The 17,946-nt window shown below is 39.2% G+C and overlaps 1 protein-coding gene across 1 annotated transcript in view; it reads right to left on the bottom strand.

Annotated features, from left to right (window-relative positions):
* The window catches only part of NELL1 (neural EGFL like 1), a gene marked incomplete at its 3' end in the record, with an annotated part of 870,822 nt that overhangs the window by 607,070 nt on the left and 245,806 nt on the right, over positions 1–17,946 (bottom strand). The window contains exon 12 of the mRNA XM_004369835.2: positions 12,568–12,696. Within this exon, the coding sequence (XP_004369892.1) occupies positions 12,568–12,696 (129 nt within the window). The remainder of the gene's footprint in view (positions 1–12,567; positions 12,697–17,946) is intronic.

The following is a 17,946-nucleotide window of genomic DNA, read 5'->3' as shown; positions in this document are numbered from 1 at the left end:
CTCAATCTTTCAAGATCCCCTTCTTAAGGCATCTTCTTGCTAATTCCAGGAATGAGCCTTGCCTTTCTTGCCTCCTCACTGACACACACCCTGAAACATATTATTTAGGAATTAATGATGTCTAATTGAGCATTTATTACATTCAAATTTAACCAACATTTATTGAGAACTTAATTGTGCCGGCTACTGCCTTAGATCTTTTGCTCACCTTGCTTCTTACAGAAATTCTTAAAAGAAATTACTGAGGTAAGTACAGTAGCCTTCTGGATCCATGGGTTCCACACGGGCAGATTCAACCAACCATGGATAGAAAATATTCAGAAAAAGAAAGGTCCAAAAAGCATATATATATACATATATATATATACTCACATACGTATAAATGCTTCACTGGTTAGCTTCTCCAGAGAATCCAGCCCAAAACAATGTCTTTCAAGGAGACACTCTTAAGTTCTAAAATACTCAACAGTGAGCTTATTGATGTCTCAGTGTGATTTCTTAAGATGAAAGTGCATCATCGAAAAATAATGTAAGGATTAAGGACATTCTCTCAGGGTTCGTCTCTGGGTACCATCAGGCTCCTCTGACAGAATCTCCAAATAGCAGAGCAAGATAGATTTGCCTGGAAAAACACCAGGCATTGGAGCTCTCAGAGGGAAGTCATGGTGAGGAGTTAGATGTAACATGACTGCAAGGGTTTGGAGAGAGTCCTCAAACAAAACCAGACAGACTCATCTTGATGTTCTCACTAATGCTTATCTTCTTCACCCACCTTGGCCAAGCTGAAAACCCATGAGGCCGTCAATTATTTAAGCAGTATTCCCTAACCTGGCTCGCTGCCCCCAGATCTCTCCAGACAATGTTGCCTCCATGTGGCCACGAACATGATTTTCTTAACATATCGATTTACTTATGTCCTCCCCACCCAAAACCCCCTACTAGCTACCCTGCGGCCTACAGCAGTGATCTGTTTTGCTTATGCGCTCCTTACTGATAAAAGTTTATGAACATGCACCTTCTATATGGAAACATTTGCTTATTTAATAATACATATACATGTACTGCTATACCAATATATTATGTACATTATAAAACTTATACCAAAATGAAAAGGCTGAGAGGGAAACAAACATAAATGGAAGTTCTAATATTTTTCCCATGCCCCAACATATCCAGTTTTGCACTCATTATGATGGGGTCACCATGAGTTTGAATTACTTCAATGGTATCAGGTTTGTTTTGTGTGTGTGTGTGTAATGTGTGCATGTGATTTGGTTACACACTGGGGAACTTCTTAGCACAGCTCACAATGCTCTTCACCATCTGACCACCAGCCATATCTCCATTCTCATCTATAAAATTCCTTATGTTCCTTATGCTAAACTTTTCACTTTGTACTTTTGTGTATGCTGATTTGTCTGCTGAGAATGGCTGTCTCTCCCTCCTCCTCCTGAAGACTGCTCAGCTCACTCTTGAAGACTCAGCTCACATGTCACATCCTCTGGGCAGTCTGTGCAGATTACCATTGGCAGAATGCATTGTTCCCACCAGTGTACTCCCTACAACACTGTTCAAATCCTAGGATGCAACAAATCTTACTGTCTTTTCATATCTGATTATAAGGTCTATTCCCCTTTAGACTATGAACTCCTGGTTTAATCATCTTTAGATTCCCAGAACCTAACATAAGATCCAGCAACAGTAAAAAAAAAAAAAAAATAAACCAAAAAAAGTTGCTGTCAAGTCGATTCCGACTCATAGTGACCCCACAGGACAAAACAGAACTGCCCCACAGAGCTTCCAAGGAGCAGCTGGTGGATCTGAACTGCCAACCTTTTGGTTAGCAGCCAAGCTCTTAACCACTTTGCCACCAGGGCTCCCTAGCAACAGTAGGTGCCCAATTGATGTTTGCTGAAACAATGAGACAAGACTCTATTTCCTGTGTGCCCTTGGTAGGGTCACCATATACAACCTTGAAACTTCATACTGAACAGTGCCAGTAGGCGCCATTCACTTAGACTACTACATGATCAGTGCTCCCTGGAGTTGTACAATACAGAAGGCCCTCATCTATAAATCCCACAATGATTAGCAGAGGGCTCAACACAAAAGAGTGCCTCAATATATATGGTGTTAGATACATATTTATATCAGAAGACACATACAAACACATATATGAAAGTGCTCTACTTTGGAGATCTAAAGACCTGAGTTCTCATCCAAGCACTACAGATTATTAAGTAAACACAAGTAAGCCTGTGTGTACCTTGCTTACTGGTTAATCCACCCCTGGTGGCTGACTGGAAAGCTATTCACCAAAACAGATTCTTTTTCCTCCTTGGTCCATAGCTAGACTACACTAACCAGTCTCCCTCATTAGGTGTAGCCAGGTATAGGAGTTCTGGCCAGGGAAATGTAGCCAGCCCTGACTCCAAAAAACCTCCACCTCCTAATCTTCCATTCCCTTTCCCATTCCCTGGTGACCTTGGAAACCACATATTGCATATCATGGAGCCACAAGATGGAAGAAGCCTGGGTCCTTGAATTTCTGCTACGAGGAGAGCCACCTGCAAACCAGGAACATGCATTTGAAGGTCTGTGTGAGTGAATACCTAAGGTATGTTGTTGTGTTAAGCCCCAGAGAATTTTTTTTTTTTCTATTAGCAGCAACTGGCCAAAACTATATACAGTGAAACCTGCGACAGACAGCCAGAACTCGGTGAGACTGCCTTGTTTTTCCAGGTCTCGCAAAGTTTTCACCTTTGACGGTCTTACCACTTTTCTATCACTCATTTTAGGGAAAAATATTTGAATTTTCCTTTTCTGATATGTTTCTGCCTTACATAGGTTAGATGGATAGATAGACAGATTCCTCTCTCTCTCTCTACATATATATATTTACTTGCAAAAATTAAGGGAGAACTACAATTTCCCTCTTTCCATGTGGTGAAGAAAAAACATTCGTAGCAAAAACTGGCAATAAAGTTTACATGGAATAAAGTGAGCAGGCAGCATTTCAAAATTGCATGGACCTGAGTATTAACGAAAAGGAACAGAAGCAGCCCCTGAGATATGGACTTCACACTCTAAAAAGTAGCCTTTGAGCAACTACAATGAGACAAATCTGACACAAAATAAGTCATCTCAAATACAGGAGGCATAAATCAGCTTGAGACTTCTCTCCTTCCTTCCTCGACACCCCCCCCCTTCTTTAAATATTCTTTAAACAAACAAATATTTTTGTGTGTTCATAATATACCATGCACTATGCTAGGTGCTGGAGGTACTATGGTGAATAAAATCAATTTCTGCCTTCATGCAGCGTATATTTTAAAGAAGTAAAACCAGAAAATAAACTTTTAAACAGGAAAACAACACAATTTTGGACAACAAGTGCTATGAAGAAAATAAAATGAGATAGAGAGTAACTGAGGGTAGCAGCAGAGCTAATTTTGTGAGGGTGATCAGGTGAGACCTTTCCGAGCAAGCGACATTTGAGTTACAATTTGAATGATGATTAGAAACCAGATTTGCAAAGATCTAGGTGAAGAGCATTCAAAGCTGAGGAAAGAACAATTGCACAGGCCTGTTCAATGAACACAAAAAATGCCAGTGTGGTCAGAGAAGAGTGAACATAGAAGAGAGTGGTACAATACCAATAGAGAGGTAAGGCAGTGTCTTGGTTATCTAGTGCTGCTGTAACAGAAATACTGCAAGTGGACTTTAACAAAGGCAAATTTATTCTTTCACAGTTTAGGAGGCTAGAAGTCCAAATTCAGGGTATCAGCTCCAGGGGGAGGCTTTCTCTCTCTGTCACCTCTGGGGAAAGGTCCTTGTCATCAATCTCCCTGGTGTAGAAGTTTCTCAGCACAGGAGCTCCCAATCCAAAGGATGAGTTTGGCTCTTGGTGCTTCTTTCTTGGTGGTATGAGGTCCGTCTCTCTCTGCTTACTTCTCTCTCTTTTTATCTCTTATAAGGTAAAAGATGATGCAGGCCACACCCCAGGGAAACTCTTTTTACATCGGATCAAGGATGTGACCTGAGTGAGGGTGTCGCATCCCACCTTAACCCTCTTTAACACAACCTAATCTTGCCTCATTAACCATAGGCAGAGATTAGGATTTACAACACACAGGAAAATTACATCAAATCACAAAATGGAGGACAATACACAATACTGGGAATCATGGCCTAGCCAAGATGACACATATTTTTGAGAGACACAGTTCAATCCATGACAGGTAGGGACCGAATTTAGATATTATTCTAACAGGCATGTGGAGCCATTAGACAATTTTAAACAGAAGAGTGGCATTATCTGACTTCTACTTTAAAAAGCTCAGAATGGTAGACGATTGCAAGATGGACCATAGAGGGCAAGAGTGGAAGCCACTGCAATCACTAGCTAAAAGAGAAAGGAGGCTTGGAATAGGGTGGTGGCAGTAAAGATAGCAAGACATGAGTGAATTTGTGATACATTTTGAAGATAAAGCCAACAGGAATTCCAGGTGCAAAAGATTTTGGAGGGGAGAAAAAGGCAGGAATCAAGGATGACTTGTAAATATTTTGAGCAACTATGTGGATGGAAGGACCACTGACTGAGATTGGGGCAAAAGCACATGATCCTCCATTCCTAAAACTCTGGAACTCAGGAGAACCTTCTAGTATGATCATTCAGTTATGGGATAAGTTAAATCGGCTTTACTAGGGTAGCCTGGAAACCAAGCTAATAACATCTTAATCTAGAAAAAATAGCTAAAAATTCCAAAAAATATCTTACAAATGAACTTTTTTACTGTGATCATATATATATGTCAAAGCATTTGGCATGGCAATCATTTTTACATGTACAATTCAGTGACATTAATGCAGTGACATGTTGCATAACCATCACCACTATCCACTTCCAAATTAATAAGCCAGTGCTACTTTAACCTCCAGTTCTGGCCGTGGTCCCAGTTGCTTTGATAGTGCCTGAGGCCTTCCTAAGCACAGAGCTAAACAATTAACCTTGGAGACCCAGACTGGTGCTTACCAGCCGGCATTACTGAGAGTCTGATCCAACTGAAATAACCAGAACGTGGAGTCTGAGCTTTATACAAAATAATTTCAAGAAGAAAGTTATAAGTGTTAAGGAGAGGCAAGAGGATAAGTGGATGGGAGAGAAGGAGCAGATGCTTTTGCAAAATAGCCTTGGAAATAAAGACAAAGAGACAGAGAAAAGCCAGGTCCAGGAAGAAAGCTGTTATCTGCTGCAAGGAGGAAGGTGACAGATGGGCTGTTATGAACAAAGCAAAGCCTAGAGATTTCTGTCTTTGAAACGAGGGCTGATGGATACCTGGGTACCAGACCTCTCCCTTAGTTACTGGGATAAATGGAAAAACAAAAAGAAGAAATAATAATACTCCAAGGTATTCTTCTCTCAAGCATTCTAAATCCTTGAAAATACAATGGGAGCAGAGCTAAGAGCTAAGGTTTTGCTGTTGTTGTTGTTAACTGCTGTCAAGTAGGCCCCCGACACAGAGTGACCCCATGTAGTACAGAGTAGAGCTGCTCCATAAAGTTTTCATGGCTGAAATCTTTACAGAAGCCAATTGCCGGGGCTTCCTTCCATGGAGCCAGTAGGTGTGCTTCAACTACCAACCTTTCAGTTAGAAGCCAACTGCAAACCGCTTGCTCCACCCAGGCTTGTTTAGGTTTTGCTAACAATGAACAATCAGAAGAAGCTTTTGATTCCTGTGCTGTCCAAAGCAGAAGCCCAGATCTGAAGATAGATTGGGATACCTGGATCATGATGTGCACACATCTTGTAAAAATCTAAAACAAGAAGAGTTACCTGATTAATCCTTGGATAGTTAGAAATGTAATTAGGCTCGCTAGCCTCTGCATCCAGTGAGTATCTACCCCCTTAGCTATTCTGAGAGCTGCTTTCCTCTGAACTCTGATCTCTCTGCCTCTTCCCCAGCCTCTTAACACTCAGAAGGCCAAACCATTCATCACCTGTAGTCATGCAAAAGAAGTTACAAAGTTATAAATGCTAACCAGGTGGTGTGTTTCAGACATTTCAGTAGTTTTGTTACATGAAATAATTCAATTCATACCAACAGAGTTCATAAATATTTAAAAAAAAAAAAAAAAAAAGAAAAGAAACATTTCCTTGAATACGGCTCCACTCATGTTTTTCAGAGGAAGGAATGAGTTGATGTTACGCATTATCACACCTGTTGCCTCTCTGCCAATAATCTGCCCCTGGAAAAACTGACAAAACCTGGCCCTTCCATATAAGAACATTCTCCCTTGCTATTTGCCAGTTCTCCCAAAGATGTAGATGTGGGAGCTCACATGCTCTCAAAGTATTGGCCTCAATGAGCACACACTCCTCCAATTCCAAGAATTATCCCCATAATTATATTATTATTTATATTAATGGTATAAATTAATAATAATAATGATAATAACCATAATAGTGGTTGTGAGTCATTAAACGTTTTGCAAATGCCGGACAATTTACTAGGTTTTGGCGTGCATTATCTCATTATCCTAATTGAGAAATCCAATTTATCATGTTGGCTTTGGCTATTACAAAACCCTAATTTGCAACCTGTGATCGGCAAGAAATCTATATCCTGGCAGCAGAGTAAGAACAGACTACTGAAGGTCCAAACATTTTCTTGTAACTCTCAGTGCTTGCTCTACTAAAATTATTTTCTGTCTGTAAGGACTGAGCTAGAGGTATCCTTCTGAATCCAAAAGAATTTGGGTTAACTAATTCAAGGAGGTACATCAGTAGGCTTAGGCTAAGTTCTGCTTATATAACAGATAGTTCCCAAAGTTCAGTGGTTCACAAGCTGCCACAGGCTGTATGTTCACTGCCTGTTAGCTTTTACACTGCTCCATGTCATCTTCATTCCAGGACCTCAGCTGAAGGAGCAGCCCTTATCTGGGACATTGCCAGTTTTGTGTCTCCGTATCGGAGAGAAAAGAGGATGTAGTAGAACCCCATAATTTCTCTTAGAGCTTCTATTCTGAAATTGCACATCATTTCCACTCATATTTTGTTGGCCAAAGCAAGTTTGATGTCCAAACCCAGCATCAGTGGGATGAGGACATAGCAAATATTTTGACAATAATACAACCTACCACACAGGTGCAGTAAGGTTAAGTAAGGTAACATGTACAAAAGCAGAGTCCTGCCCTTGAACACTGGAACAGGGGGATGGGGGACAGTATGAGGCAGGGCATAAAGCCCTGGAGTAGAAGTCAGTTGTATTATCCTTACTTCACCTCCCTGAGTCTTCACGTCCGCGCTTGTAGAAGAGATACTGTGGCGAGTAGTGCCACTTTCGTCACAGATTTATTGTAAAGCTCAGAAAGCAAAACGTATAAAAAGAAGTTAAAAAATTCAGAATACTCAGAAAGTAGGAGGTATTACTATTTAATACTAATTGCAGTACTTTCAACAGCAGGAAGACTATATAATGCATACGACATCATATTGTCCTTTATTTTTCTAAATAACTTTTTACTACAGGGAAAAAAAAAAGTTTCTGAGACTCTTGACTATGTGGGCTCCAAATTCAAACAGTGAGATCATGAGTATGACCCCAACTGCTATACTTACCTCAGACATACTTCTAATTTAAACTAATACATCAGAAATTACTTTAAGACTAACCTGTTGGAAATATCGTCACAGAGGAGCCTCAGCCAAGTGCTACTAGATTCACAAAACACTAAAATCCAACTAAAGCGGTTTTCAAAATGGGGAATGTTCCTGCCTGAGTCAGACGAGGCAAAATGAAATGACCTCCTGTGAATTGTATCATAGTTGACGAAGGGTCTTATTATCTTCAATTGATTGGCTAGGAGTCCCAATATCTTCTCTATGGCAGTTTCTATGGCAATCTCTGCACAGCGGAAGGAGTCCTTAGTACACCATATCTCTGCTACTCCCTAGGAAGCTAAGAAAATTGAAAGCCTTTTGTACTTCTTTTTCCACTGACAGCCTGAATAGGCTTTTCAAGATAGCTTGGACAATGTGTATAATATTTTGTTTTAATTTGCAAGCCAGTCTTGTTCATTGTGGTTGTTACAATATGGGTCATTTTCACTCCATTTACTCAGGGTAAAAAAATAACTTGCCTGCAGCAGTTCATAGTTCTCCCTGGGCTACAGTGTGACAATATGCCAGCCTCTGAGAATCTCTGGAACTCAGGTGGGCGCTTGGCACCTCTAAGCTTGTCTATTAGACTACCTGAGAAACAAATACGTAGGACTGAGCTAGAGAAATGGCTACCAGCTAAATTTAACTATACAAGAATGGGCTAAACATAGTTTTTTGCCCACTCCAAAACCACCCCCACCCCATTTGGTTCAGGAAAAGGGCAAAAATCATTTGGTCTGAAGGAAGGTAAACTCCCTCTCTCCAGGTCTAGCAGATAAATACAGTTAGCTCAAACTAGTGACAACCATCCCATTCCCCTTTCTCAGGCATTGGTCTAGGGGAGGTAACCCCAGTCGAAATAATAAGACAAGAGCAGTCTTCCACATGAGGTGGAAGGTGAAGAGCTTCTAGGAAGGATTTTCCTTGAGCATAATATGACACAACTTCACATAGCAAAATTTTTTTACCCCTGCTTTTTACTTTCCTGCTTGGGATACTTGTGTGAGGACACCCTGGCTGGAGCTATGGCAGCCATTTGTGTAACCACAGAGACATAAATTCAAGGACCAAAGTCCAACATACAGAAGATAGCAGAGCAGAAGAGGAAAGAGGCATCTCTCTAAATGTTATTATTCACTCTGCTTAGTTCTTGTTGTCCCTCAACCTGATGTTCAGTATTTGACTCTTACTTGACTCTCTGAGCAGTGTTCTCATACCTTACATTGACTCCAACGTTTAGCCATTTCTCCTTAAATGCTATTCTTCCCTCCATGCTCTTATGGAAAGTCTCCAAGATAGACAAGAAAAGACTAAAGCCCGAGTATATCACCATTGCCCAAGATGGCACCACAATGCATGCTAGACCAAGGCCAGGTGCACATAGTGAGTTGAGCAGGGGTATGTCCAAGAAAATCACTCATCATAATAACAAGGTCTCACAGAGAAAGGGCAGGTTTACTATCACAGATGGCTCCCCATGGAACAGACTCTATATAATAAAAAATGTATCAATACAGAGAGAATCAAAGAGTCCCAAACAGCATTAGCATCAACAATTTTCTCCTAGATTTTGCAAGATCTCAATAGTTAAGGGGACCATGAAACATCTCACAACATGGATGAATTTGGAGCCCATCATGCTGAGTGAAATAAGCCAATCGCAAAAGGACAGATATTGTATGAGACCACTATTATAAAGTAACAAAAGGTTTATACACAGGAAAAAAAAAAGAAAAAGAAACAAAACACTCTTTGATGGTTATCAGGGATGGGAGGAATGAGGAAGGGAAAATTACCAAATAGATAGAAGACACACGTGGGTACTAGTAAAGGAAAAGGCAATACACAACATTGGAGAAGTCAGCACAACATGACCAAGGCAAGAGAGGAAACTCAGAGGAACTCAAGAATAAAAGATAACTACGGTAATTATGGAAACCTAGTGGTTAAGAGTCACAGCTGCTAACCAAAAGGTCAGCAGTTCGAATCCACCAGGTGCTCCTTGGAAACTCTATGGGGTAGTTCTACTCTGTCCTATAGGGTCGCTATGAGTCGGAACAGACTTGATGGCAACAGGTTTGGTTTTTGTTTTCGGTATGGTAACTACTATAGCACAGACAATCCTGCAACAATAGTATTAACAAACAATAATTTACAAATGGATACATAGGTAGATAATAGATATGCCAAGAGGTGTGGGAGGGCGTAAGGGAGCATACCCACCAGCAGATACAGGTTTGGTGGTGTATTATATTTCTACATACGTAACTGTAGGTGCTCCTCATATATGAATATACACAATAGAGCACATAAGGGGCACAGTCAGGGAAACCTCTTAGATATAACCAAACACCTCGCGGGATGAAGTTCCTAGGCTCACAGGCAAAGGACCATAGATTTGAGGGTAATTTATGTCAATTGGCACAACATAGTTCATAAAGAAAATGTTCTGTATCCTACCTTAGTGAGTAGCCTGGGGGGTCTTAAAAGCTTGAGAGCAGCCATCTAAGATACAACTATCAGTCTCTTCCCTTCCGGAGCAAAGGAGAGTGAAGAAAAGGAAAGACTCAAGGGAGCAATTAGTTCAAAAGATTAACAGACAACATGAACCACAGCCTACGCAACCCCAAGACCAGAAGAACTAGATGGTTCCTGGATACCACTACCGACCGCTCTGACTGGAATCACAACAGAGGGTTCCGGACAGAGTGAGAGAAAAATATACAACAAAAAATCAAATTCACAAAAAAGATCAGACTTACTAGTCTGACAGAGACTGGAGGAACCCTGAGACTATGGCCCTAAGACACCCTTGTGACCTGGAACTGAAGCCGTTCGGAGAGATCACCTTCTAGCCAAACAACAGACAAGCCCATAAAATAAACAATAACACCCGAGAGGAATATGCTCCTTAGAACAATCAATTATGTGAGATCAAAAGGGCAATATCTGCCCAAGAGCAAAGACGAGAAGGCAGGAAGGGGTAGAAAATCAGTACAAAAAGAAACAGGAGCCCAGGGCGGAAATGGGTAGAGTGCTAACACTGTGGGGAATGAAGCCAAGGCCATGAAACACTTAATGTACAAACTATCGAACAAGAATCTAATTTGCTCTTAAACTTTCACCTAATGCACACACACACACACACAAAAATTGTTTTAAGGGGGGCCAGGTATAGAGGGGTTACTGGTTCCAATGGTAAACTAAAAGGCTTTCCAGAGGTGAAATCAGGATTCAAATTGTTTTAGGGCTCCTTCTATTATTTTGTTAGCTTTTCAGAGTCTATTCCAACATATAGAAGAAAGGTAAGAGAGTAAAATTTTTAAACTATCACCTGGCTTAGTAGGTAAGATTTTACCATATGGTGAATGGAGATGAGAATGTTGACAGTTTTAATTTTTTTAATTACATTTATTTTCTGATAAAAAGAGAAAATAAGGTAAGACTTAAATAACTATTAACATATAGTCCCTTTTCCAAAAATAGATAAATAACTAAGATGATACTAAAGGATAGATGAAAATGGTTCACAACCAAAGTGGAAGCATCATTCTCCCAAGTGGCACGTGTCCATAAACAAATTCAAATCTATAAAGATCAGTAAGAGAAAAAATCAAAAAATAAAGGGTAGAAAAAGAAAAAACTCATTAGTTATATCACATTGCTAATGAGAACCAAGTTAGTAACGGAAAAAATCTACTGATGACTAGAGGTGATTAGGCACATTACCTGAACAACTGAAGCGGTCTTTTAGTCAAGTCAAAAAAATTAACCAGGGTAAACAGTACAAAACAGCAGATACGGGTAATGATGGAAGAATGAAAATAAACTTACTGATACAGTCATCAATTAATATTGCCTTCACCTTGAGAACAAACTACCTGGACTTGACCAAGACTATGCATCATTCATTGTGTTCAAGGCAGCCACGTTCCTGATTAACACAGATACTTGTGGTTAGTGAAGATGAGAGAAATGATTAGGTACAACCAGGTCAAACAGAGACACACAGCCCAGCCACCACTTTGCCTGTTAGAACTTCTCCAAGCTGACAGGAGGGAGCCAGTGAGCAGCTGAGTAAAGAATGGGCTCATATATCATGACATATTCATATAGACCAGGATCAGAAGTCTTATATAAAAAACTAAGCGGAGGGGCAAGGAGCTAACCCACTATGTCCTGGCACGCTAAAGAGACAGGGTGTGCAGTGCTCACCACTCAACAGGGTGGAGTTCTGAGTTGAAAAAGAGGTGTTCACATAAGACGGGATCTGTTCGGCTCTGTAGAGAGGAAATGGGGGTTATTGAGGTTTGAGGGCACCAACCCACTGTAATGGCATAAGCCCATTATCAGAGTTATGGATCCATGTGTAAACTTTGTGACTTCAAGGAGAGATTAGAGATTGGCATCACATGAATCACTCATTAAGAAACCCAACTGACATAACAAAAATGCTGGCCTTGGCAGGTGAAGGAGAAGGCACCTGGTATAAGCTGGTATCAAAGTGACATTCCAAAAGAGGCATTACCACATAACATTTAATTGAGCTTGGAGATGACCCTCTCCCTTCAATAATACATCAAATGATGTATCTATGGTTTTGTTGGTGAATATTATATAAAATGACAGCAGAACATGGGATTTGCTATGGCCCTTTTGCTTTGGTTGTCTTGCTGTATTTCATGACTAATGTCAAAAGCCTTGCTTTCTCATGTTACAAAGAGGCCCGGATAAACCAGGAGAATGCAGAACCCCTGGTGAGTTGACACAATTTCTTGTAGGATCACAAATTTCCCATAGAATTCCCAGAGCCAAAGGATGGCTTTTACACTTCAACCACATCTACCAGTAACACATTTCTCATCCAGTCACTCACAATGCACTTCATTAAATCAGTTACTAACCTTCACAGTAAGCAGAGTCTCCCTGGACAGATATATAACCATTTTTGCACTCACAAGTAGCTTTTGTATTCCAGTTTTTGCACTCTGAGTTTTCACCACATTTAGGTCCTTCTGCACAAAAGTTATGACCTAAAAAAAAGCAAATATACTTTTACATTAGAAAAGGAAGATGCCCAAATAATAAAACATGAAACATTGTTACTATATATTACTATGTATGTAAACATACCTTAACAATATGCAAAGATAAGCTGGTTGGGAGTGAGGGAAGTAGGAATAGGAAACTTTGAATCATTTCAGGCTTAAATGGGTTTTTTTTTCCCCTTGATACTCAAAATTGCTCAGATTGGTCATGCCTGAAGACTTTTGTCTATGCTGACCCTGAATTCTCTTCCTACAGGCTTCTTACATAGCCAGCCTCCTTCTAGTTATTTTATTGTACAATTTATCATACACAGAAAAGAGTATAAAATGGACAAATACGATTTACATAATAATAATAAAGTTAATACAACCAGAATACTATCATTATCCCTTGAGTACATCTGCCTGATGACATAAACGAAATCATAGTATATGTTTCTTCTGTGGTGTGCTTTTTTTGCTATTCATCCGTGTTAATGCCTGCAGCTGTAGCTCATTCGTCAGTGCCATGTAATAAGTTATCATATTAATATACCAAAATTTATTTTATCCCTTACATTACTGATGGACACTTGAGTTACTTGTAGGTTTCAGATTATAAACAATGTTGCTAGAAACATTCTTGAACATGTTTCCTGGGGCATATATATATATATATTTTTTCCTATTTAAACATATTTAACATTTTCTTCATTCCCCATTACTTCTTCCATCTCAAACATTCCTTCCAGGATAATTATTTTCTTTGTAGATCACCCTTTATAAGTTCCTTTAGTGAGGATCTGTTGATAGGGACTGTGCTCGATTTTAATTTATCCAAATATGTCTTTATACTCCCCTCATATTAGAAAAATACTTTCACTGGGTATAGAATTATTTTCTTTCAACACTTCGGAGATGTTTTTCCATTGTTTTCTAACTTATATTAATGCTGTTTAGAAGTCAGCTGTTTATCTAATAATCATTCCTTTGTATGTGACCTGCCCTTTCTCTGTGGCTGATTATAAGATCTTTTTTGTTTGTTGTTGCTGTTCTTTGTATGTTCTGTTCTGCTTGGTGTTCTTCAGTTTCACTTCAAGGTGTCTAGGTGTGGATTTCTTTTTATTTATTGTTTCTAAGGTTCCTTGGGACTCCTAAATCTAAATATTGGTGTCTTTCGTCACTTTGGTAAATTCTCTGTATTATCTTTTTTAACATTCTCTCTTCGTCATTCTCTTTATTTTTCTCCTCAGGTATTCTATTTATATACATGCTGTTTCTTTTCAAAAGAGCCCTGGTGGCACAGTGGTTAAGCATTCAGCTGCCAACTAAAAGGTCAGCGGTTCAAACCCACCAGTCACTTCGCAAGAGAAAGATGTGGCAATCTGCTTCCATAAAGATTTACAGCTTTAGAAACCGTATGGGGCAGTTCTAGTCTGCCCTACAAGGGTCGCTATGAGTCAGAATCAATTTGATGGTAAGGGGTTTGGTTTGGTTTCTTCTCAAGCTCTCTTCCATATCTCTTAGATTCACTTTCATGTCATCCATTTCTTTGTACTAAATTCTGAGTAACTTTCAGATGTATCTTTCGGTTTACTAATTCTCTCTTGAGCTGTATCTTAAATGCTGTTTCAGTCATCCACACTTTTTAAAAATTTTACTTATATTTTTATTTTGTAGAATTCTATTTGATTCTTTTTTAATATGCTTGGTCAAGTTTGATAGCCTCTTATTCCTTCATTCCTTAATTTTTTTTATTTCTTTAAACATATTACACATGCATATTTTATACGGATAATTCCATATGTTTGTTCTTTGTATTTTGGATTTTGTAGTTAGCTTTTTATGTTGAGCATCATGCAAGGTGGCTTATTTTCTTGTGTTTTAAATAGTTCTTTTATTTATGAGCTCATATTTTTTGGAATTTTATCTGTGGAAATTATTTGAGACTTGTGTTTTAAAAAGTACATTTCTTAAGGGAGGATGCGTGTTTCCTTCTGTCAGGCGCCTGAGGGAACTATCAACCCAAGTGAACTTTGAACTACATTGTTTGCTTTGGGGCATGAGTATTAAGCCACACAGTAGAAAAAAAATCTGTCCCTAAGCATTCAAGATTGCAAACTTGCAGTCAAGAAATTCCATGGAAGGATTTTCTCCTCCAGACTTCCACCTAGAGTCAAGACTGACAGGTAAATCTCCTTTTAGAGAATAGATTTTTCCTAGTTCACTCGCTGAAGGATTCACCGTCCACAGTTCCAGATTTACGCATCTCCTACCAGCTCTAGGCTTTGTCTCCTGTCCACTTACATATTATTCATTAAAAGCCAGATTCTAAACCACCAGGGATTAGAAACTGCCCTGAAAGCAAATGCCAGCTCCAGTACTAGCTTATGTCAATGGAATCGCCTCTTTTCGATATTTCTGATCTCTTGATTTCTTCCCCTTACTATACTGCCAGTTCTACCAAACTTCCAAAAATGTCTTTCATATATTATGCAGCCATTCTTTATGTGAACTAGGAGTAGGTTATACTTCCCATGAAAGTTGTGAAGTTCAAATACGGTAAGTTACATGAAGGTGCTTTCTCATCCTTAAATCAGAACATTTATTTAATAATAATTATGCTCTACATCACATATGGTAGTGTCACAGAAAACACTGGATCTGGGAGTCAGGAGATCTAACTTCTAAGTAAGGGTTTGCAGCTAACAAACAGTATAAATCACTTTGCCTATCTATGTATACGTATTGGGAATGGACAACATCAGTGAATTTTAAACTATGTTCCTCAGAGCACTGGGCACAGTTGATTATTAGGTAGGGCTCGAGTCTCCCAATCCTGCTTCAAATAGAATAGCTCTACCTTATCTTTTTGACATATTGATCATGTGAACAACAGTTTCTAGCTTGAAAAATATGGGAACTGCTGAATTCAATAAACTCAAGTTCAATTCTTTTCAATGATGACATTCTAGAACACTTTTCTTTGAAATGTAATTGAAATCAAAGGTATTTAGGCTAGAAAATAATGAGAATAATTATCATTACACAATAATAATAATAATAAAATGAAAGCACCTAAAATATGCCTGGCATTACATTAGATGTCTTAAATGAGGATAACAGTACATACCTTATTTTAAAGTATGTTATTGAGAAAACTAAATGGGATAATCCATGTAAAGCACTTGGGACAATTCCTGATACATACTAAGAGGTCAATAAACGTTAGCCACTATGATGACTATGACAATGATGATAACGATAACAATGGCAACAACAATGACGACTAAAGTCAAAACGAGTCAATAGGCCATTGTTATCCTTAATTTCAAGGTAAGAAATGAGAAGTTCAAGCTCACTAACATCTAACTAATAAATGGTTTCTAAATTAGGTCTGGCTAACTACAATGCCCATATAGTCTTCATTACATCATATATCCTCTCAGATAGCAAAACCTAGCCATAAAAATTAAAAGATGTAGCCACTTCTCACGCCATTAAGGAGCAGATCCATAATCCTGGGTGAGCATACGTATTACGTCCAGTCTCACTCCCTATACCTGTTAACTGGTGATTGCCCCAATCAAAATCAAAGCAAGAGTTTAACTTACTGGAGATATAAAACCTCTGCCCATTGAGAACACTTCCACGAGGGTCTGAAAGGCTTTCAGTACCCATTACAACTAAAAGTACTTGATGTTTTTGCTACCAAAGATACAATTTTTCGACATCACAGCTCTCTGCCAGAGAATACGCCTGGACTTCACTCTCCATGTCAGAATTGCTCAATAAGTAAGTCATCACATTTACTTTCATTATGAAGCTTGACTCAATGTCATATGTGCGTTCTTATTAAATGTGTTCCTTGTCTATTTTCCTCTCTTTCTTTCCAGGAGACTGCAACTGTCCCTTTCCTTCCACATGTATTTGACAGCCTGAACAAAGCACCGAAAACACTGTTGACTTCTCAATGCATATCTCTCTATCAGGCATGTGCCATGGCAACTCACAATGCAGGGAGTTAGGTAAATTGTATTTCAAGGACAGTAAAGGGCTGGCGGGATAAACTGGCCTCAATGTCAAATCCACTTTGGTTGGGTCCAGCCATTGTGCCAAAAACATATGTTCTTTTCATTAATGAAGGACTTGATTCAGACAATATTTATTCAGTGCCTGCTTGTCTCTCTGCACGTGTGAATGAATAATCATTCACTCAGTATTTATGGGGCACCTGCTCCATGGGCCACTGTGGGCAAGGCAGCACCACGCAAGTTTCTGAGGACAAGGTAAAGATGTTTAAGACATATTCTTTTGCCCAGTGGGAAATTATAAACTATGAGAAGAGATAAGCCATATGCACAAATAGCCTCAAATACAAGGCAATCTGTGTTAAGTGAGATGTGAGTGCGACAAACTGTCATAGTGATTTAGGGAAGGAGAGAGAACATCCAGATGATGCAGAACTTGACCTTGAGTTCACAGTGAGCAGAAACTTGGGGAAAGCTTGAGAAACTTGGGGAACCTCAAATTATGTTACACAGGTGTAATAAACAATATTAACATTTACCAAGTATACTATATGCTAGGTACTCAGCTAAGTGTTTTACATGCATTATCTCATTTAATTGTATTAACTCTATGAGACTCGTATTACCATCCCCATTTTACAGATAAGGCAATTGAAGCCTGGAGAAGTTAGTGTACTTGTGTAAAGTACACAGAGCCAGAACTCAAACCCAGGTCTGACTGAAGCCAGAGTTCTTAATCACTGTGCTATCCCACGGTCCTCCCAAGAGCAACAAATTTCTGAGTATTCTATGGTCAAAAGGATTAACAAGATATCCTTTTTGCATATATAGATCCAAACCAAACAGACTATAGCTTAGATTTCTTCTCATTCCCAGTGTGTGTGTGTGTGTGTGTGCGTGCGTGCACGCGTATATATAGTTTTCTGCTAGGTGTTTCAAATCTTAACAAAAAACCGTAGTTTGAGTCATTCCAACTTCCTGAAGTCAGAGTCTGATTCATTTCTCTCTACCAAGGGCTTCTATCACAGGGATAGTTAGATGGATGAAAGGCTTATAGACAGATGGACATACGGACAGGAAGAAATATGGGCGGGTAAGTGAATGCATGAATGAATAAAGGAATGAACATACAATGGCATGCAATGTCCCTTCTTAACCAACCAGAAGGCATATTAATCAGGATGAATTTGCTAGTCACCACTTTTCTCTCTTTAAACAGTTTTAC

Source organism: Trichechus manatus, unplaced genomic scaffold, assembly GCF_000243295.1.
Source record: "Trichechus manatus latirostris isolate Lorelei unplaced genomic scaffold, TriManLat1.0 scaffold00006, whole genome shotgun sequence".
Classification (NCBI taxonomy): domain Eukaryota; kingdom Metazoa; phylum Chordata; class Mammalia; order Sirenia; family Trichechidae; genus Trichechus; species Trichechus manatus.
The sequence above is the reverse complement of the archived record's forward strand: the minus strand, read 5'-3'. Positions and strand labels throughout refer to the sequence as shown.